The 21,384-nt window shown below is 32.9% G+C and overlaps 2 protein-coding genes across 4 annotated transcripts; one reads left to right on the forward strand and one right to left on the reverse strand.

The window, feature by feature from the left end:
• Positions 1 to 1,171: 1,171 nt before the first annotated feature.
• Positions 1,172 to 9,568, reverse strand: LOC114414927 (muscle M-line assembly protein unc-89-like). 3 transcript variants are annotated; one of them, XM_028379379.1, is made up of 14 exons: positions 9,219 to 9,568; positions 7,462 to 7,665; positions 7,168 to 7,349; positions 6,269 to 6,395; positions 5,962 to 6,159; positions 5,817 to 5,864; positions 4,819 to 5,730; positions 4,630 to 4,737; positions 4,386 to 4,459; positions 3,807 to 3,858; positions 3,272 to 3,358; positions 3,148 to 3,191; positions 2,214 to 2,288; positions 1,172 to 2,136 (listed from the first exon to the last, which is right to left on the reverse strand). In XM_028379379.1, exons 1-14 carry the CDS (start codon positions 9,318 to 9,320, stop codon positions 1,599 to 1,601), a joined length of 2,751 nt encoding a protein of 916 aa, XP_028235180.1. In that variant the 5' UTR covers positions 9,321 to 9,568; the 3' UTR covers positions 1,172 to 1,598. The 3 variants fall into 3 exon arrangements, with proteins under 3 accessions (XP_028235180.1, XP_028235179.1, XP_028235181.1); XM_028379378.1 differs by having other exon boundaries at positions 1,172 to 2,139; XM_028379380.1 differs by lacking the exon at positions 9,219 to 9,568 and adding an exon at positions 8,282 to 8,981 and having other exon boundaries at positions 1,172 to 2,139.
• A 2,985-nt stretch (positions 9,569 to 12,553) lies between these two features.
• Positions 12,554 to 16,671, forward strand: LOC114414928 (stromal cell-derived factor 2-like protein). The gene is made up of 6 exons (XM_028379381.1): positions 12,554 to 12,938; positions 13,041 to 13,187; positions 13,877 to 14,017; positions 15,697 to 15,746; positions 15,834 to 15,963; positions 16,346 to 16,671. Exons 1-6 carry the CDS (start codon positions 12,834 to 12,836, stop codon positions 16,427 to 16,429), a joined length of 657 nt encoding a protein of 218 aa, XP_028235182.1. The 5' UTR covers positions 12,554 to 12,833; the 3' UTR covers positions 16,430 to 16,671.
• Positions 16,672 to 21,384: the final 4,713 nt, after the last annotated feature.

The following is a 21,384-nucleotide window of genomic DNA, read 5'->3' on the forward strand; positions in this document are numbered from 1 at the left end:
TAATTTGGGACAACGAGGATCAAGGTAAATATATTAATATATTTTAACAGTTAGATTGATAAAATTCACACTAAAACTATTTATGATATAAGTTACATTAGACTAATATTCTGACATTCAAAAAAAAAAAAAAACTGATATTCTAACAAGAGGAGTATTAAAAACACATTTTCAATTAAGAAAAAAAAATGGACACAATTTTAACACTCCTTAAAATACACTCTCTGGTTTAAAATTCACACATTAAAAGAAAGTAACATTAAATATATCATTCTTAATAACTTTCAATCGACAAGAGTGAGTTCTTAGACATTTTTCATTCTGACACAGTGCCGCCTCTTTCTGATGCATGAATTAATCTCTATCAGAAAGAGAATATGCAGCTAAAAAAGAAAAAGTGGAGTTAGCAAATCAATTCAAAATGTATAAAATTCCAAGTGCTGATCACTGGTAATCAATACTTATGCCTTCAGCAAGAGGACAAAAGCAAAGTCACTGTTTTATGACCCATAAATTCAACTGGATTTTGGCCTCTTGTAAAGCTACACGACATAAAACTCCACTTTGCAGGAACGTTTGACCAATAAGAAGAGACTAATAAACAATAATCACCAATAAGATGGAGAAAAAATAAAAGCAAAGATTGCATCATATTTTGAAAATAACTATCAAACAAAGGCAGCTAAAGATTTGGGGTTCTAACTTCTAACAACCAACAAATTATGAACAAGGTGAAAATCACTACCGAGCTCATGCCACTAGTCAGTAGACAGTACTCACAGTAGTGGCCTGGCATGAGACCTGGTGGAGGTAAGGTGGAAATTGGAATCAATGTGAAATATCAATAATTGAAAACAATCATTTTCTACCAATGCGATATCGTAGAAATATCAAAAACTTTGGCCACATACGTCTCAACGGATATTATAATTCTTCAGTACAGTACAATTTTCCAGTATAGTTTGGCAGAGATATTCTTATCCAACGCCGGATGTTTGTGAATGTTGGAATAAACAAATTGACGGTGTGATTAAGTTAAAAAAATAAAGATAATTGATTTTTTTATGTGAACCGATTATTGTAACAAATCATTTGTTACTTTTACATGAGGCAATCGATAATGAGTTAAAACAATCAATCATTTTTTATATAGCACTCAAACATGCAAATCGAAACCAAATAAACCATATAAAGATTACGTTCCGCTTAGTGTACGTATTGTCTCAATAAATCAACCACAGCTCAGCACTGAGCAATGCAAAAACGTTAATTGGGTAAGTTGTAAGTAGCAAGCATTCTTTAAATGAAGGTTGCTAGCCAAATAATATCCAGTGTTGCCTTTAAATAACATACATCTAGTCTAGAATAACTAAAGATACTAACCGATACTACAACTAAACTGGCCTAACCAATAACTAAAGATAACAATGCTATTACCAACTGGATAATTACCACAAAACGATGAACAGCTACCTCATACACAGCTTAAATTCATTAGCCATAGGAAGAAAAAATTAAATGCTCTGAAGAAGAGTAAACTGATGAGCAGAAGAGAAGCACCCAGTTAAGGAATAAACAGGGGGGACAAATACCCACTTCTAGGTTTTCCGACGCTTCTTTCCACTCTTCAGCTCACTTCCTTTTGCCTTTGATGAATTTGCACTCTTGCCCTTGGCATCTTCTCTCTCTCCAGCTGAAACATCAGAGTTCTCATTCTCGGAATCTTTTCTCTTCAATAAACCAGATCTTGCTTTGCTGGTACCATTAACATCAGTCTTTCCACCACTTTTGACAGGTTTTCCTTTGGAAATGGCAGCCTTTGGGGTTTCTTGCTTGGATTTTCCACTTTTTGGAGTTTCATGCTTAAACTTGGCAGAAGGTTTTTGTTTGATACTGCCATCATCCTTTGATTCACTTGTCTTGGAAGTATCAGTATTTTTGGATTTATTACTCATTTTTTTAGCAGCAACAATAGATTTACTGCTACCATTTTTAGGAGTGCTGTCCTTAGATTTTCTATTAACTCCATCCTCAGATTTGCTATTAGCCTTGGAATCTTTGGATTTGTTGCCATCCTTGGACTTCTGGCTAGACTTTGTGGATGCACCCTTTGATCTATTGGATGCTGCTGCTCCACTGCTACAAATTGAAGTAAAAAAATTAGATATCAAACAAGACGTGGCACTTAAATAGCTTAATTGATATTCACCAACCTTTTGGAAGAAACATCCATCTTTCCTTGCTTGGTTGATTCACCAGCACTTGTTTTCCCTTTCTTCTTCAGTGGCCTGAATAGGATCAGAGAACGATGCAATGTACATAAGACCAAATAAAGAAACAGCTGGAAAGCACCATGTAAGCCACAGCATCAAAGAGAATCACAAAATACAGCAATAAACAAGACTTGTCCATTTGGATCCTTCAAAACAAATGGAAAACATTAAGCAATCTACTAACACATTCTTAATTGATAAAGAATCAAACCAATGCAGCAAATAGCCCAATAGCTTCACGAGGGATACAAATAGCCATGTCCTATAATTTGGCACTGTTCCATCTTTATATATCAGTTAACAGATGAGTATATCAGTGTCAAAGAAGTTTCCTTTAAATTAAAGGATATTAACAGTTTTTTTAAAAATATTTTTTTAGCACTCAACACCATGTATTAAATCCACCTGAAAATTCACAACCCTTACGTGCTCTGGATATCCAACAGCTTCAATAATTAAAGACCACAGACATAATTGGAACATCAAATGCACAACACAGCAACAACTACCCTGGACTGAGCAGAGAGGGGGGGGGACTAGTTAAGAACTATGCCATAGGACAAATCATATCAAAAGCTCAAAATTAAGGGCACAGGCAAATCATCATTGACAAAATACACATTTGCAAAAAGAGTAGGTTCAGGTTCTGGGGTCATATATATCATGGTAGCTTTCTTTCAAACATGTATCCAACAAATTAGTGGCAAGCACAGACAACAGCACCATCTAAGCCAAGAACACAGTCACACATACACAAATTGTGCAAAGGGCAACATCTCAATACACACACAACATAAAAACATACATGAAAAATATAGGATAATACAACCAAATGTAACTACAAAAATTGACATTAACAATATGCAGTACATACATATCAGTGGAAACATCAAGATCTGCACAATCACTTCGTTCTTCCTGTAGAATCCATAGAAATAGTTGCCATTAATTTAGACAGAGAGAAAAATTGTTGTGAAAAGTACAAGGCAGATACCAACCTCATCTGCATCTGAGTCAGCTTCAATGACCTTCCATTTTTCCTTCACAAGATTTAATGTTTCTTCATCACCATCATCATACAAAACCTAAAACAAAAAACAAGATAAAATAGGGTGCATTTGGATAAGCTTTGAAAAATGTGCTTTTATTATATAGTTTTTTTTCACATGCTACTCTTTCTAGCTTATGAGAAAATCACTAAAATGATTTTTGGTTTCATTATTTTTGTTTTACTTCCCAGAAAAACCTTTCCAATTACTACTAACTACATTAACAAAACTCTCTTAACTCCAATAACAGCAGTATCAGCATTTTTTTCTTTTGCAATTTGAACCAACACCTAAATGTAACATCCACCCCCCCCCCCCCCCGGAATCCAAATGTATGGCTAAGATATTAAGCCATCTTGACTTTCCAACAAATAATTAAAAACACTAAAATGGGAGAGCAGAAAAGAAAACAAAAAGAATACAAAGCTTCATGCAGTAGTGATGGGAAGGGTACAAAGATATCTCAAATAAACAGTCAAATCACCTTGTGCTTCTTTCTGGCAGAATCAAAAGAATCAATAACACCTATGTAAAACCTGTAACAGATTATGTGTCAGTGAAAATATGTAGTAAATATTTCTATTACATCAAAATGGACAGGTAAACTGATCATAAATAGAATTTGCATGATGGTATACCCTAGTTCTCAAACTGTCAAAGCTTTCTCAATTCTGACACTAAATTTTACAAAAGATACCAATTATAATTTATGAGAAGTAATTTGTGTAATTATGACAAGGGACAGTTTAACATATAAACTGTCAAAATAAATTAAATCATCAAGACCACGATAACATCAAGGAAAAGGTTTACACAAAGATACATGCAGTAATTGTGCCTGTAATACAAATAATGCAATTATCAATGTACACAAAGCAAAATTTAGTCCAGATTAAGAAGTCTAAAAACACGTGCTCCACAGCTCACACAACCAAATTTTAAAAAAACTAAAGATTAAAATTGGAAAGTAAATGCAAAACAGCACAAATCATTTCTTTAGCCCCCAAGTTAACCAAATTTCAAGTGAGGACATGTAAAAAGTGAAAATATGTTAAGTACTTACTCACGATCCTTAGGCCACCAAACTTTGACCCGTAAACCGACAAGGTTTTCACCATATTCCTTCACACCAGACTCCTGATACAGCAGCCGGATAATCAGCAATCAATGTGAGAAGAAAATGAAAATGCTGGATTAGCAAGACATAGCTACAGAAAGAATTTTCCTAAAGGAAAAGATCCCTAACAATTATATCTGGCAAGTTTGAATATTATAATTTAAAAATTCAGAGTGAACAGGATACATACATTTTCTTTTCCTGGAGTGCGTTCCCTTTTCAGATTTGTCTTGGGAGTCTCCTCTGACTTTCCATCTTTAGTTGATTTTGTACCAGACGTTGGAGAAGAAACCATTTCCTAAAATAATAAACAGTGACTCCTTTAATGCTAGTAAGCAGTAGCAAAGAATCAAGCACTGTATAAAGCTCAAAAAGATACCTTGTCCACATCAATAGCAGATGATTTTGCAACATCTGCTTCAGAGTTAGCTTTCCCCCGACCTCCCTTTTTCTTGTCCTCCATCTGCCTTGAAGAGGATCCACCACTACCCTTTTTGTTTTCATCAAATTTCTTGGCTGAGTGCTTTTTTGCATCTGCATCATTTGCAGCCCAACTTCCTTTTTTTACTGAAACTACGACACTAGTTTTTTTCACATCAGCCTTCTGACCAAGTGCCTTTTTCACTGACCGCCTGGCAGGTTTGGCTTCTGAATCACTAGCTGTCACCTTTGAAACATCCTCTGCAGTCCCTTCTTTTACAGGGCCATCTTTCTTTTTTGTTCGTCCAAGTTTCTTAGAATGATTTTCATCACAGAGGCTCTCACTTGGTGGAGAAGCAACAACTTCGGAATCATCATTGCATGCCATTGGCGACGAAATCTTAGCATCAATCCCTTTGTCATTCTCTGAAGGTCCTGCAGCTTCAACAGAATGGTCCTCGGGAGGGGAACTGTGAACTATCTTGCTGTTGCTTTCACAGTCGAGCATTTTCTCAGTTTCCTTCTCATTAGCAGCAACTTGACCCTTGGAAGGTTTTGTCAATTTAATTGAAGAGCTTGATTTCTTTCGTGGTTTCTTGGTAGCTTTTTCTGTTTTTTGTTTACTATTGTCAACTTTTTCAATGTCCAAATCATTATTCACCTCATTACCAGAAGTATTCAAACCTTCAGAGTGATTAGAACAATCAGCATCCTCTTGTTTTTTAATGGACTCGGAATGAGCTAAAGCATTATCTTCAACACATGCAACAACATTGCTCATGACTGACTTTGGAGATTTATTCACATCATCAGGATTTTCTTGCTGAGAGGATGTAACTTCCCTTGAATCCTTTTTAACCACCTGATCAAACTACAATCAACATATTCCAGTATTCAATTACAAAAATTTAGAACCAAAAGACACATAAATAGCAGGAAAATAGAAGTGTGGTATACATGTGTTGACTCCTCCAGTGATTGTTTCGCTGACTCACTCTTATCTTCCTGAAAGAAGTCAAAATGACCAAAAGAAAATTCCATGAATTTTCTCATCATGAAATGTTTCAAACATTAATTGACAAAATACCAACAGAAAACTTACCACATGCTCACTAGTAACACATGTATCATTTTTCTCCAGGTCATCAGATACATCTTGGCATATTGAAGCAAGTACTGCACTATAATCATCCACAGATATACCCAAGGATTTCACTGCTTGAACCAAGTAGGGTTTCAGCTTGGTTGCACAGCTTTCAAGGACCCTCTCCCCCAATTTCTGGGCTATTGGAAAAACTTCCTAGATCACAATAATTATCAACATCAAAACAATGATAAAATTTGAACAACAAAAACAAGGTTCAAGTTTAAAATCACAATCTACTAGATTGTAACTGTCAAACTACAACCTCATTGTCTTTCTTAATGCTTCCCAGGAGTGGAGACAGCAGGTCTAAGGATATATCTTCACTTTCCTCAAGAACAAGGGTCATAATTGTTTCCATGGATGAAAAAACATTTTCTGGATGATGTTCCCTGAAATTTTCAAATGGACCAAGTTAGAACCATGCCCCCCACACATCAAATGTTTTCAGCTGTCTTAAAATAATGCATTTGCATACATGTAACAATTATGTTGCACAGGTACAAGTAATGGTTTCAATACACAAATACAACATTTTATCAGGATACAGATATGGCAATATATAATAAGTAAAATATATTTATATTTATATATTGCTTATGTTTTATTAATTTGATATTTCTTGATATCTTCAACTTTCTTGATATATAGTTGATACTTAGGTTGATATGCTAATTGCTATCATCATAATAGTTTTGTTGGTCTTTAATCCCTTCCAGAAGTTACTGAAGAAGCATAATTTTAGTCGAATTTAAATAAAAATGCTTGATTCAAGTCATGAAATTGATTCCTTCATTATACAAAGAAAAAATGTACACAAGAGGGTTAAAGATAAAGGCACTTAAGCTCAAATATGGGGGAACCATACTATACATGTATCAGTATCCCCTACAGGTATGATATGGATACATAGTCAAATTTAAAGTGTTCGTTCATCAGAGTGTAAAAATATATGGAAGGAAGTGATCAGTAATCACACAAGTTATTACATGTTTACAAGGTATTAAGCAGGAAAAAAAAAACACACACATTAAGATAGTCCACACAGACTACGTAGTAAAAGATCAGAATAATCAAATCATGTTTGAAGTAGAATTATAGACAACAAAGTATTTAAAGCCACAATGATGCTGAACTTGTCCAAAATAGGTACAATAGTCTTACCTTATAGCTTTCAAGAAATGCTGAAACATCTCCAAAATCAGCGCATCACATTCAAGGTCCAGCATTACCACACATGATCTGACTTTAGCAACAGTGTCAAGAATTGAGATCATCTTTGAATATGATCGGCTTAACTTATCATGTAGATTTTCAAATGATGACACTATTAATTGAAATACCTCCTGCATGAAAATGTAATTGGTAAAATTCAGTTGATTTACTGATGTCTTTCATACAGAGCATGATAAACCATCAAGCCCATTCATATATTGTAGTAGAAAAAATTGTACACACCTTCATTTGATCATCATCATAAGGAGCTTCAGGTGCAGTGATTCTTGTTATTTCACTGATGCAAGATGCAACTGCAATTTTGACATCATCATCTGAGTGCCTTAAAAGTTTGTCTGCAATCAATGCTTTCAATGATGGAGAGAGTGCATTTTGCATAGAGTCGGTCGGGGACTGTTCAACCCTTGATAGGCAACTCTCAACTTGCTGTAGTGAAAAGGAAAAAATAATATGTAAAATTAAAATCACAAAAATGTGTTTCATGCTTTGACCAACCATTTTAGTTAGGACTATGTTTAGACTTGCGTATCTTTTATCAGAAAGAAATTTTTCAGCTTCACCTCACTTCAAAGTTCAAACTTTTGATGAATTTTTTAGATAGTAAAACTATAAAATCAACCTTTCTTACAATTGCCCAAATTAAGAGACATTATTTAAAACAGAGCATTCTCCATCACCTGCGAAGCTAAAGAGCACTTAGGTGAAAGCCAGTCAGAAAGTTAAACAATGCTGATATTGTGAAAAAGGATAATGTTAAGATGGATGTGTGGCCATACAATAAAAGACAAGATATAAAATGATTACTGTATACAAGAAGTGATTGGTGCAGCACCAATTGAAGAAAAGACAACAAAAAGCAGATTAAGGTGAATTGGAGATGTACAAAGAATGTCCTGAAAGGCACTGGGGAGAAGAGGAAAGGGAGACCAAAAAGGACATTGTAGGAATCAGTCAAGATGGATCTCGAGGAGAATAGTATTTGCGAAACTTTTATCTTTAACCAAGCAGAATGGTGTCGTGTGATCCACGTAGCCAACCCTACCTAGTGAGATAAGGCTTTGTTGTTGTTGTGTTGTTGAAACCCAACCCATCCTCTTAATCTTCTGATATTGTTATAGCCCAAGCTGACACCCCCTAGCTCCACATAAAATCCCCAAACTCATCATAGATAGCTTTCACACCCATCATCACAAACTTCCCAAATAACTGCACCAAACCAAAAAAGCCCGAGATATTTAACAGCAAATTAGCAAAAGATGTTGGGTGAGTCTTGCTGGATTTGGTGTAAAGCCAGAAGATTATGGTGGTGCTCTGATAATGTGTGGGAGGTCAACCTTTATACAGTGAAAGCCAGAGTAAACGCCTCTGCTATAACCACTGGAACCAAGCCCAACATCCCCAGACCTAGCTTAAGCACTTGGCACCACCCCAAACCCCTTGCTTACTTACTACACTCACCATCAAACCAATAATCAACAATCAATAATTCTAATAAAGCCTATTTCAGGACCTAATTCAATTTTCTTCACTTACATCATCTATTTCACACAACCCTGACCAAACAACTAGGAAGATTGACGTTAATTATAATCAATTCCAGCATATTAATAATATTAGCAATCACATACCAATTAGAACCCCGTAACATAGGATGTCTCTAATAACTTAGCACGTACGGTATAACCTTTATCGATTGAGGTAATAGAAATAACAATTTGCAATCAAACATTACATGTTCTATACCAAAATCTCACAAAAAAGGTTACAGCCAAACAATTTCAGTAGCGTGTTTACAATTTCGATTGCTAGGTTCCACTCCATTGATTTATATAAAACAGATTAAACACCAACATGCCTCAACACGTAACAAATGAAAAGTCACCCCCAAAACAAATCTAAAAAAGAATCACGAGAAAGTAAGTGGTTAAAATAATAATATTTGAAGAGAAGAAAGAAGGGGGAGAAGGCGTTATTATTACTTCTAGGAGTGCGAGGAGGTCCTCCACCGACGAAGGAGGATCTACAAGCTTGTTACCGGCTTCAAGAAGTTGCTCTTCCAATTCTTTATCTGCTCCCGCCATTGGTGGCGCCGTCTCTGTCTCTTCTTTCTGATCTAACACGGACTCTCTCTCTCCTGTTTCACTCCATTGATGCCCTGAAAACGCCCCAATTGAATCGATTTGAGAAGCAACGGGAAGATTAGGGTTTTTTTCTATAAAAAATTCTCCCTTTTTCCCCTTTTCTATGAAAAAACAGGACAGAGAGACCGGGTAACACAAAAAAAATCTAAACAAGAGAAAGTAATTTTTGTTTTACGGGAGATCTGAATCAATTCATGGTAACGGAATAGAAAGTAATTTTTGTGTGTGAAAAAAAAAAAGTGTGCATATGTGTCGAAAAATATGTATGTAGCAAAAACAGTGTATTTAATGTGTGTGTATGTGAGTATACTGTGTAATTAAAAATACTTGCAGAAAAATAAAATATATAATTTGTATGATATTTTTTTACTTTATTTTATTAGTTAAATAAAATGTTTATAATTAAAAATTAAAAATGTTATATCATTATTTAATTATAGATCATTGAATATAATAAATGCTTTAAAAGTAATATTTAATATAATTATTTATCATTTACTAGTTGATAATTTATAAACATTTAACTATTAAAAATTAATAAAAATATTTATAAAAAATAATAATATTTGAAAAAAAAATGTGGACTATATTTTCTTTGTATGTTGAAATTTAATTTGGATGTTTTGATTTTTAAATGAGAATCTAGCGCTCGTTCTATCGGATTTTGCGGGCTCGTGAATTTGAGTTGATATGGAAATGGAATCCGTCTGACGTTGCCAATCTTTTTCAGTTTTCTTGGTAATATAAATTTTAGGGGAAATACTGATTTTGATTTCTAAGAGTGTAGGTATTGACAATTTTATCCCTTAATGATAAAAAGTTAAAATTTAGTTCTAAACGTGTAAAAATATAATAAATATGTTTTTCCATTAACGATAATAAATCTGCCTATATGACAAATCAAAATAAAAATGTCACAAAAATGTTTGTTCACTTGACTTTATTATCGAACATTATATTTTAGAAAATTCTAATGTGTGTCCATGCGGATCGGAGCCTCCACCCTCCTTTTCTCAAATCTAAAAATAGCAACCTCTCTTTCTCAAACCAAAAAAACACATTGGCGTCATTAACACTCCATGACAACCACCCTCCGACGATGACACCACCACCAACTCAATCCATTTAAATAATAAAAAAATAATTTGAGAGATGTGTGAACAAATAAATATATATATATATATATATATATATATATATATATATATATATATATAAACAAAATAGAAGTCCCAAGTCGCCATTGTAAACACAACCATGGTTATTCTCAGTTTGTCACCCTCACTCTCAACAATCATCAGTGGTGGTAAATTGAAATCCTCTCAACCTCTAACAACACCACTACAAAATTGAACCCCCTACCAATTTCTATAAGCACAAGTGCATACAAAAACAAAATTCAAGATTCAAGCACTAGAGGATAGAAGGTCTAAAAGTGGTGGTAATTGCATCTCTCTTGTGGTCTGCGGGCACAATTCGTTTACACCCTCTATGTCGTCTTTATCCTTCACTCCAACTACTTGGATCTCGAATTTTGGTTTTCAATTTTTGTTGTTTGGATTTTGGGTCTCGCATCTGTTGTCCTTTGTTTTAGGGTTTCAATTTTGAGTCTCAAATTTATGTTCCTTGGATTTTGATTGTTTGTAGACTTTGTTATGTTTATAAAAGGAAGAGACAATGTAGATAACGACAATTGTGTTTGGATTGTTTTATGTACAGAGGCGGGCTGTTGTTACACCACTTACTATTAACGGTGGGATAGATTTATTATTCTTTTTTACATTTTCGTGAACTAAATTTTATTCTTTGATATTTCATATATAAATTTGTTACTATCTCACACTCTAAGAAATAAAAATGACTATTTACCGTAAAATTTATTTTATTAAATTAATAACACACATTTATATTATAGTTGATGTTGTAATATTATAGCTGTAATAAATAAATATTTTAAAATTTATAGTTTGTATTGTAATTAAAATTCATAATACAAATTATATATTTTTTAGATTTATAATAATTATTTTAAACTGCAATATAAAGTTTTTTAAAAATTAAAACAAATAGAGAGTTGAGAAAATCAAAACTATAAATAAAAATACAAAGATGATAAGTTGAGATAACTGAAAGAGTTTTTTTTAGCTAAAAAAGTGTGTAAAATGCACCTCCAAAAAATTAGAAACATATTAAAAATTGTATTCTCTAAATTGAATATTATAATTTATAGTATAAGGATAAATATACATTTTTTTTCCTTAGAGGATAAAGCTATAAACATTACTTTCTTAGACACAATTTTAGACAAACATTTTTTTATTGCTTATAATTTATTATAAAAAAAACCAAAAAGGCTGTGGTTCAATTCCTCTGTCTTATTTAATATTTTTCTCTTTTGATTTTGAAATTTTTAATAAATTCCAACTAATAAAAAAATTATTAGAAAATGTATATATAGCATTTTTCTGGAAGTAAAATGGAGACCCAGTGTAAAGAAAATAAAGTTTAGGAACTAATTCAAAAATTTAATAAAAGTACGGGATCCCACAAAATAATTAAACAAAAAAATATTGTTCGTTTAGATAAATTGATTTATGAAAAAGCTCAACGACATAGGGAGTTTAATGTTGAGTACAGATTCCACAAATCATTTTAGGACATGTTTTTCTCGATAGATCGTGTGGGCGACACTTACTTAGATGCACACGTTACAAATAGTATTATGACCATTTGAACATGTAAAACTTTCCTTAATCATTTAGCAATGATACTACTGTGGTGACATCTCTTGCTTGTATGGATAATAATTGGTTGCAGTTTTGATAATTAATTTATTATAAATTTTAGTTGTATCAATTAAATATTTTCTATGTAATATACATGCTGAAATACTATTTAAAATTTAACAAAAGATATTTTTGAGAAAAATATACCCAAAAGAAAATGCACAAGAAGGTCGTATATGTAAAAATATGGGCGAAAGAAAGTAACCCACGTGAGGTCTAAACGTGAAAGTGTGAAACGGCGGAAACATAATAAACACTGGACCGATTAATGAGCATATAGATAACTTTGACCACTAATGAGCATCCACGTCATGAAAACCGCCACGTGTGCGATCTCCATTGGGTAAAAATATGTCACGTAACGTGTCTTCAAGGTAGAAGAACAAAGTAAACTGGCGTGTGTCCTTGGGTGCTGGTGGTGCAGAAAGGGCCATTTTCTGAATGCGCTCTATCTATCTCTTCCGATCTGGCTACTAACCCTAACCCGCTTCGAACCGTGGCTTCCTCGGCCTCGCAGAACCTCTCTCGAAGAAAATCTTCTTCTTCGTCTTCGTTTTCTCAACAAACTTCCGGGTCGACCCGGATCGTTTACCGCGAACCTCGGATCCCATCGGAATCCAATTTTCCGATCTGGCAGCAGAACTGGTTCATCGCATTGCTCTTCCTCATGGCTCTCGGATTCTTCGCCCTCGCTCTCTTCCTCTTCATCACTTTCGACTCTGACATCGCTCCTTCTTCCACCGCATCCGCCGCTTCCTCCGAAGGCGTCGAGGTCTCTCTCTCAATCTCTCTCTCTTTTCTCTTACCGTTTCCCTTTCTAGGGTTAGGGATCTTAGTTTTTTTTTCTCACTGCTTGATATCTTTAATTGTGCAGGTGCAGGTTACTTACGGCACGGTTCTGAAGCTTATGCACGAGAAGACCAAATTTCGGTTGCATTCTCATGACGTGCCCTACGGTTCTGGCAGTGGACAACAATCGGTTACTGGTTTCCCCAGTGTTGACGATTCCAATAGTTATTGGGTATTTTCATTATTCATATTGTTTTTTCTTATTTGAATTGTTTTCTGTGAATGAAAAAAATCCAAGGACGTGAGAGCCAAGTTTGCAGCATTATCTATGTTTACGGCTTAAAGAATTTTACACTATCAACTAATTAGAAATTGACTTTTTAAGTAATTATTAAAACAATCAACAAAATGTTCAATTATATATGACAATTTATGATTAGATAACTCTGTAAATCATCGTGTTCTTATTAAATTTTTAGGGTGTGTTTGGTTTGCATTTTCATTTTCTGTTTTCATTTTCAATTTTGAAAACATGTTTGATTTGACTTCTTGTTTTCTGTTTTCATGAAATAAAAATACTGAAAATTTATGATATATTGACTTCTTGTCTTTTTGTATTTTTAGATTTGCTTAAAATTACATTCATTGCCACCCCAATTTCCTTTTACCTGAAATGAAGTTTCTGTTCTCAACTGAAAACACTAAAAAACGAGAATTTATTTTTTTCATTTTCTGATTATTTCCTGTTTTCATTTTCACTGAAAATGTTTTTAGAAATCTAACCAAATACATTTTCATCACCGTTTTCTGTTTTCAGTGAAAATGAAAACAGAAAATAACCAAACCAAACACCCCCTTATAAATTTTGCTCTGCCGCATTTGGTTTTTGTCTTGACCTTAGATACGTGCATTGTTTTGTAGATTGTAAGACCTGAGCCAGGAACTTCTGCTAAACAAGGTGACCCCATTAAAAGTGGCACAATCATTAGATTGCAGCACATGAGGACAAGGAAGTGGCTGCACAGCCACTTGCATGCATCCCCGATATCAGGCAATCTTGAGGTGAGTGCTTGTTTTAGTTGTTTTGTTTGTAAACTATAAATACTTTAGGATCTGTTGATGATTTCTCTAATGCGGGTCTCATTTGTAATGTGTGTGGCATATCTGCCGCTTTTCTATGTATGATTGTGAATAAGCTAATGTTGAAATGTTTACAGTACAGTTTCCGCCTTTTCTATGTATTGATTGATGCTTGATTACAAGGACTCTGCACTTCGGATGTAATTGATACAATATTCCATGTGGCACCTGCTTCTGCTGTTCTGTGTCTGTTTTTTTTTTTCCTACTGTCTAGATCTTAGATTGGAATTTTTCTCCAAATACTGTTTCATCTTTGCTTCAAGTTGCAACGGATTAAGTCCCTCATCTATCCTAAAGGCCACAGCAAGCAGTACCGCACTAGCCCCTCTTTTTTTTTGTCACCACTTTAGTTGCTCCGAGACTTTGTGCAGATCACGCTTCCCATTTAAAATTGTTCAGAACCATATTTTTTTAAAAGGACTACTGTGGTGAGGCATATAACCTTCAAGGACCAAATTGAGGGTCCTTTCTTTTTATTATTTCCCTTTGGGAGAGTATGTGATATTTTAAAATAAATGGTGAATGATATTATCATACTTAGGAAGATGTTTAAGGATTTTTTTATATTACATATTTATTCTTAATGCACACCGTCAATGCCTTTCTTGCCTAATCAATCACTATCTTTAAATGAAATTTTAATCTATTAATAATCTCTTCACTAAATCAAACTGGAATATTTGGATTGAATTTCCCCATAATTATTTGCCTTTTAGTCCTGTCATCACTATTATCTTGTGAGTGGTATATATCATTCTATTTCTAGTGGAGTCCTTTTCATCTTTAATATAATGTTATTTCCCTGAGCTTTGAGTGAACCCATTCCCTTCTATTTTACTGCACATCTTTGATATTTGAGCATTCTCATATGCTGTACATTCTTTTCTTAGACATGTTCTTTTCACTGTGCTACTTCATTTCCCATGCATGAATAACATGCCTATAATCTGGTTAAATAATGATTTGAACGTATGTCCTCTCTTAAGGAACTTATGTTAGACCCATTTATTGTGAAAGACATTCTCTTCTGTGTTTTGCATTGTATATGCCCATTACCTTAGACAATGAAAATACTCAGTTTTGTGTAGCTTTTTCCCCATAATCAATTTATCATTTCTTCTACTCTTGCTAATTTGATGCCTTGTATGTAGCACCATTCTAATGATATATCATATAACCTAATAACCATATTTCTTAAAAATCCTCTCCATATTTTCATTTTTGTATTGAAAATCAATATTATTTATCCCAATGCTGTCAATTGATTTATCCATCTATGTAACTGACACTATCTAGTGGGATAAGACTTTGTTGTGGTACAATAAGTAAACACTCATGCAATAAGCTATCTCACTATATCTGTCTCCCTTCCTACTGACTGATGCATGAAAATTTGGCTCTGCTAAAATTCTTGAACTATCAGAACATAAATAGAGAGGAACAGAGGGACTCTCAGCAAATATAGATCTCTCTTTTATTATTCTCTTGACTTCGCATTCAAATTAGCTTCTGATTAAAGTTAAGATTTTGATTGACAAATATAACTTGTTTTAAACTCTGTCTGACTATTGGATATCTGACAATTTTTGAATTGAAAACAGGTAAGTTGTTTTGGAGGAGAATCCGAATCTGACACCGGGGACTATTGGAAGTGAGGCTGTTTTCTTGTCTGTTCTCAATGGATATTTAGATCTAAATATTCTGGATGGTGCTTTATATTTGTTTCATTGTCTTTTAGGCTTATAATAGAAGGAAGTGGAAAGACTTGGAAGCAGGATCAGAAAATTCGCCTTCAGCATATTGACACTGGAGGCTATCTACATAGTCATGATAAGAAATACAGTCGTATTGCTGGGGGACAGCAGGAGGTGAGAAATTGCCTGGAATATGAAAATACTCTATTCTCCCTTTAAAAACATTTTATAGGCTACAGATGTGTGAATAATATTTTCTATGCTTACTGCATTTCTTTTCCAAACCCCTACATGTTTTCCATTTCATAATCAAATTCAAATCTCATTATATTTTAACGTTAGTTGCTTGGGTATAGAGTGCATCAACAAAATCAGTAAAAAGTATTCTGTAGATGACTTAGGCACTTAGCTATAATTTTTTTGTCAAGTTAGCTTTGGATTAGAAAGTAAAATGATAATGGTGGTCATGGTATATGTGATCAATTTTCATAGTGATCCTACTAAATTGTCGGATGTATATTAATTAACATTTTTGTCATTTATGATATCTTACCAGGTTTGTGGTGTTCGTGAAAAGCGTGCTGACAATGTCTGGTTGGCAGCCGAAGGTGTCTACCTTCCCGTTACGGAAAGCAAATGAGTTAATTAGTTATTGTAAACCATGGGTGGTGGGAGTGGCACAGATGCAGATTTTTCTATTAAAGGATAAATATACGGGACTATTTTAGGGTTAGATAACGGTAGTAATATTTTGTCATAGTTACACTTTGTTATGTAGTAAGTGCATGGCCCCTTTTTCCCCGCAGAAAATACTTGGTGTGGTTTCTTTTGTTTTTGTGACGCAATATGCTAATTGCTAATTCCTCTAATTGGACTACGAAACGAAATGAGTCTATTTTTCAATTGAATTATTATACGGATAAAAATGAACCTTAATGGATGTGTTTCTCTTTTTGATAATGATAATACGAAAGGATAGGAAATCACTTTCTGGTCCTTTACGTTCATAGTTCATGTTCATTGTCAAGCGAGGAAAATTCTTTTTAGGTGAAAATTGAGTTTTTGTCTAAATGTGTTTTATTTTGTTTTATATTTTGTATTTAATTTTAAAATTTCAAATTATTTTTCATGCTAATATTTTCCTAACTCGTCTTTTTTTTTTTTAACCCGTCTATAACTTCGACTACTTTAAGATTTAGGACTTTTGGTTGAAATCATTGTCCTGCTTGGTTGAAGGCATGTTGAAATTTTCAAAATGAACCATGCGTGAATATATCTATGCCAAACTGGCATTGACACACGTATACAGAAATTGAATAACCCGAAATGTTTGGTGTTTGCATTTTGCAATAAATGTAAAGAAAATATGATGCGTGATATAATAAAATAAAAATGTAAAGTGAATGCTAAAACTAAACTGAGAACAAAAATTAAAATGATTATTAGAAAATAAATTTATGATTGCGATAGATGCAATTTTGAAACTTACGTACGATGCACATTCATCAAATTATATTTTCATTTTTTGGTTATATAAATTATAAAATGAAATATTTTTTAGGATTGGAATTGTATACTGTTTCATGAAAATGAACCGTAGATGTTTTGGATCCATGCAACGAGTCAATGTCGTATAAAGACCGTTTTTGTGCTACCTCTACATCAATCAACGACCACTACACTTCTTCACCAAAAAAATAAAAATGACCACTACACTTCTTCACCAAAAAAATAAAAATGACCACTACACTACACGTGTATTTATAATTATTAATAAAGATAATAATTTCTTTGTATACATTTTTTATTTTTAAATTACTCTTTAATATATAAATATATTTTTTCTTTTTTAAGTTTTCAAAATATAACTGTTGCCACTTTTTTTTTTTAAAAAAAATGTTACCACTATTTTGTTCATTGTTTTTATTAATAAAGACAGAGATACGAAATGTCTCTCTTTCAATTAATAAACAATAAAATTAATGTGTAACAATGTTTCACATGATATTTTTGTCTGGACAATAATTTTTATCGATAAATATTAATTTGTTAAATTTTTATTAGTAAGCGAATCAAACTCATAATCCTTTTTCTCTTTTCTTGTAAGCATCAAACTCAACTTATATCTTCTAGACGTAATTTTAATAATACATATTTTATTTTCTTACAATTTCTTTTCAACTTTTTTTTTTCTTCCTCTTATTTGTTTTCATTGTATTGATCTCTCATTCTTTCTCCTATCATTTTCCCCGTACAAAGGTGAACACAGCACAGCTCATAGAAGTGTACAATCATCGTTATCCACTTCCACTATAAAAGAAATGAAAGAAAAGAGAAGAACTTCCACTACAGAACTTGTGCATTATGGTATACTGATGCATTGTGTGGTCACGTACCATGTAGGAAGTACCACTGCAACACTCATTTGGTAACACTTTTGCAACATCTTGTTATTGCTTTTCAATCCATAAAGCAGTCCCACATTCAATGGAAATAATGACAGTGTGTTTTAACATGATTGCAGTAATTGGGACTCTCCAAATCAAAGCATACGATTGCCAGTGTTTGTTTGGGAAAAAACATAAAATCAAATTATTTTCAATCATGACACATGTTTTAATATAAAAATTTATAATCACTTCTAACTGTTCTAAATTATTTTTTCATTAAAATAAGTTATACTACCTAGACCAATTGTCATAAGGATAGTAATAGCGCTTATAATAATTCTATGGTCCGATGTAATTAAAATACGTTATTGCAATGTGAAGGTGTTGTTTTAATTTTACTCTGGTTTGCACGGTCGTTGGAAGCCCAAAGCACTACGTTTTTCATGATAAATGAGGAAACCTATTAGGAAAAAAGATTGTTTGATAATTGATACTCCTTTGGAGTGTATATACGATCCTTTAAGAATGAGATAGATAGAAACATAAGAAAAAATAATATATATAATGAGTGATGTGTGAGGGAAATGGATATGTAAAAGTGAGTGTAAGAAAAACAAACGTGAAAATACGAAAATTGACGAAACTGTGTGCACAAAATTGGTATTTTAGTTGTATTCAACAAATACCGATCAATCTAAAGGATTAATGAAGGGATACAAAATTTCTTTATATTCATGTACATATAGAAAAATGATTTATTTAATAAAAGAATTTGTGTTTAATTTTTAGTATACATAAAAAATTAATAATTTCTGACACAGTGGGTTAAAGATATCATGTAGTCTATGAGTTAAGAGAAAAAATTCAACAAACACTAATTGAAAAAATTAACCCAAAAAATTGAAATCACACCAGCCTTGTCTGATACAATTGGCAAACCTAGCTAACCCCACTAAAGGTTTTCTTTGGTGTAACTGAAATATCTATATTATATGTGATAAGTAACCAATTTGTTACTTCTTTGAATGCAGATATAAGTACGTACGTATACGCTTCCCCACCACGTTGGTTGGGTGGAATGAATTCGAAGCAAAGCTATTACCCATTCAATTGATGGTAGTTGGATTTTAGCTTTATATATACCTGCTGCTAGAACGTTATGAAGAATAATGGGTTACAGAGATGAACATTACACAAGCGTAAGTGCATGTTGTTCTAAAGTGAGTAGTGTGAATAACTACGCTACGTGGAGTGCTAGCAACACATTCAACAAGACTCTAACACACTTTTCCTATTACACATTCTTTTATTATTGATTAAAATTTATTGAAAATTATAAAATTAGAACAAAAAGTCATTAAATAAAAAATAAAACCTAAAGAAAATTATGATTTTTAATAAGTTTCAAATAATAATAATAAATATGTTAAAAATAGTGTGTTGCTAACATTTTTCAGTACACTTATATTCAATATAAAAACAAAGTTAAACAATTTACCTGTGCATATTCATATTGCATAAACATAAATAGGGTGTAATTAAGGAGGTAGAAAGAGAAAAGGTTTTATAAAAAGATTAAATGAGGTATTATAAAAAAGAGAAATAAACAGAAAATGAGGTGGAAGGATATAAAAGGAGAAATAAGAAAAGGCTTTAGTTAATCGTCGGTTTTACTACTTACTACAAGCAATAAAGCAGGTGTACGAAGCACACGGAAACTTGACCTCTCTTGTCCATGATTGTTGTACAGAAAAACTTGCATTGATAATGCAAATTTTAGATTCATTTTGAATCATGTTGAAGTATCAATCTTCAGATATTGCTGAATTGTCTGTGTTCAAAATTATTATTGAGGTAAAATAATTCTAAATAATTTTGTGTTGAATGAATTTTTTATATTGATTTTCATTATCAACTTGTATTTAACCATAAAAACTTAATCATAAATTATTTTACTTCAAAATCAATTTTGATCAAAATTAAATTTAACCAAAATCATTTCAGTTAAAATTCAACCATGTAATGCTATAATTTGTTCTATTAATTATTGATCAACCTATCAAACCATCCCTTGTCGGGCCACTAACAAACTATACTCACAAACGTTTATTTCCTAATTTTTGAAGTTGAGTTAAAACATAAATTGATATGCAATTAGTTTATCTAAAACATTTGAGGGTACTCTTGTACTCATTTACTAGCCATTACTTATCAGTAGAAATTCGTGGTCACATCATTGCGTGGGATGCAAAACTCTCGACTTTCTTGCAATCCAACTAGAAAACACTGTAGCTCAAATAATAGAGGGGATCTTTTGGAACCTAGGGTTCAGAGTCAGGCTAAATTTTCAAGAAAGTCAATGATAATGGACCCTATTTGCGATCGGAAGCGTAACTTAATTGATTTTTATATCCAAACAAATTACATTGACATTGAAATATTTTCACTGAAATGCGCACTCAGCAGAAGCAGAAGATAACATTACATATTATTGTAGACCCCACAACGAGCATCATGTTAATGCAATGCAAGTATGTAACCCGTACGTAGTGCGGAGAAAATGCAACAGGTTACAGGTCATCTTCCATTCAACATTCAAACAGATTCAATTTACTAGTAACATTTAGATTTGAGGCCTGTTAAAAGAAAACCAATTCAGTGAACCAGGTCATGTGGCATTAAAAGAATTCTCAGTCATTAATGAATTTTTTATCTGACAAAACTTATGGCTTTAACAGTCAACAATCTCAGTGCAAATGCATACTAACAAATGCTATTTATAGGAGTTATAAAATTAAGAGAAAAAGAGATGAAAGAAATATGATGGATTCAAATCATTTTCCCTATAAAAAAATAACAAATTAAAAGATTCCCGAAAACTCTACAACACATGAAATCCGCAAACAAACGGAGGAAAGATTCTCAAATAGAAATTGGCTGTGAAAAGTCCTTGTTATGTATCCATGGTAGATGAAAATGACCGACACCCCTATCCAATTTATTAACTACAAATAGAAATAATAAAACAACATAGCGGGTGCCAACTGGAAGACAAAAGTGTGTCATGATTTGAAAGCGACTCTTTGAAATGTAGGGATGGCACCTAGAGCAGTAGCATTCGTAAAAGGTAAAACCACCCTAAGATTTTCCATTTTTTCTTCTCATGCCACTGATAGAGAAGCATCACCAAACTACACTACAAAAC

This window comes from Glycine soja, chromosome 6 (assembly GCF_004193775.1).
Source record: "Glycine soja cultivar W05 chromosome 6, ASM419377v2, whole genome shotgun sequence".
Classification (NCBI taxonomy): Eukaryota; Viridiplantae; Streptophyta; class Magnoliopsida; order Fabales; family Fabaceae; genus Glycine; species Glycine soja.

Coding starts and splice junctions, on each gene's coding strand:
- LOC114414927 (XM_028379378.1), bottom strand. CDS start 9,320: ATGGCGGGAGCAGATAAAGAATTGGAAGAGCAACTTCTTGAAGCCGGT. Junction 6,160..6,268: donor GCATTAAGAAAGACAATGAG/GTTGTAGTTTGA, acceptor ATTGTGATCTAG/GAAGTTTTTCCAATAGCCCA. Junction 4,738..4,818: donor CTGCTATTGATGTGGACAAG/GTATCTTTTTGA, acceptor TTATTATTTTAG/GAAATGGTTTCTTCTCCAAC.
- LOC114414928 (XM_028379381.1), top strand. CDS start 12,834: ATGGCTCTCGGATTCTTCGCCCTCGCTCTCTTCCTCTTCATCACTTTC. Junction 12,939..13,040: donor CTTCCTCCGAAGGCGTCGAG/GTCTCTCTCTCA, acceptor TTAATTGTGCAG/GTGCAGGTTACTTACGGCAC. Junction 15,964..16,345: donor TTGCTGGGGGACAGCAGGAG/GTGAGAAATTGC, acceptor ATATCTTACCAG/GTTTGTGGTGTTCGTGAAAA.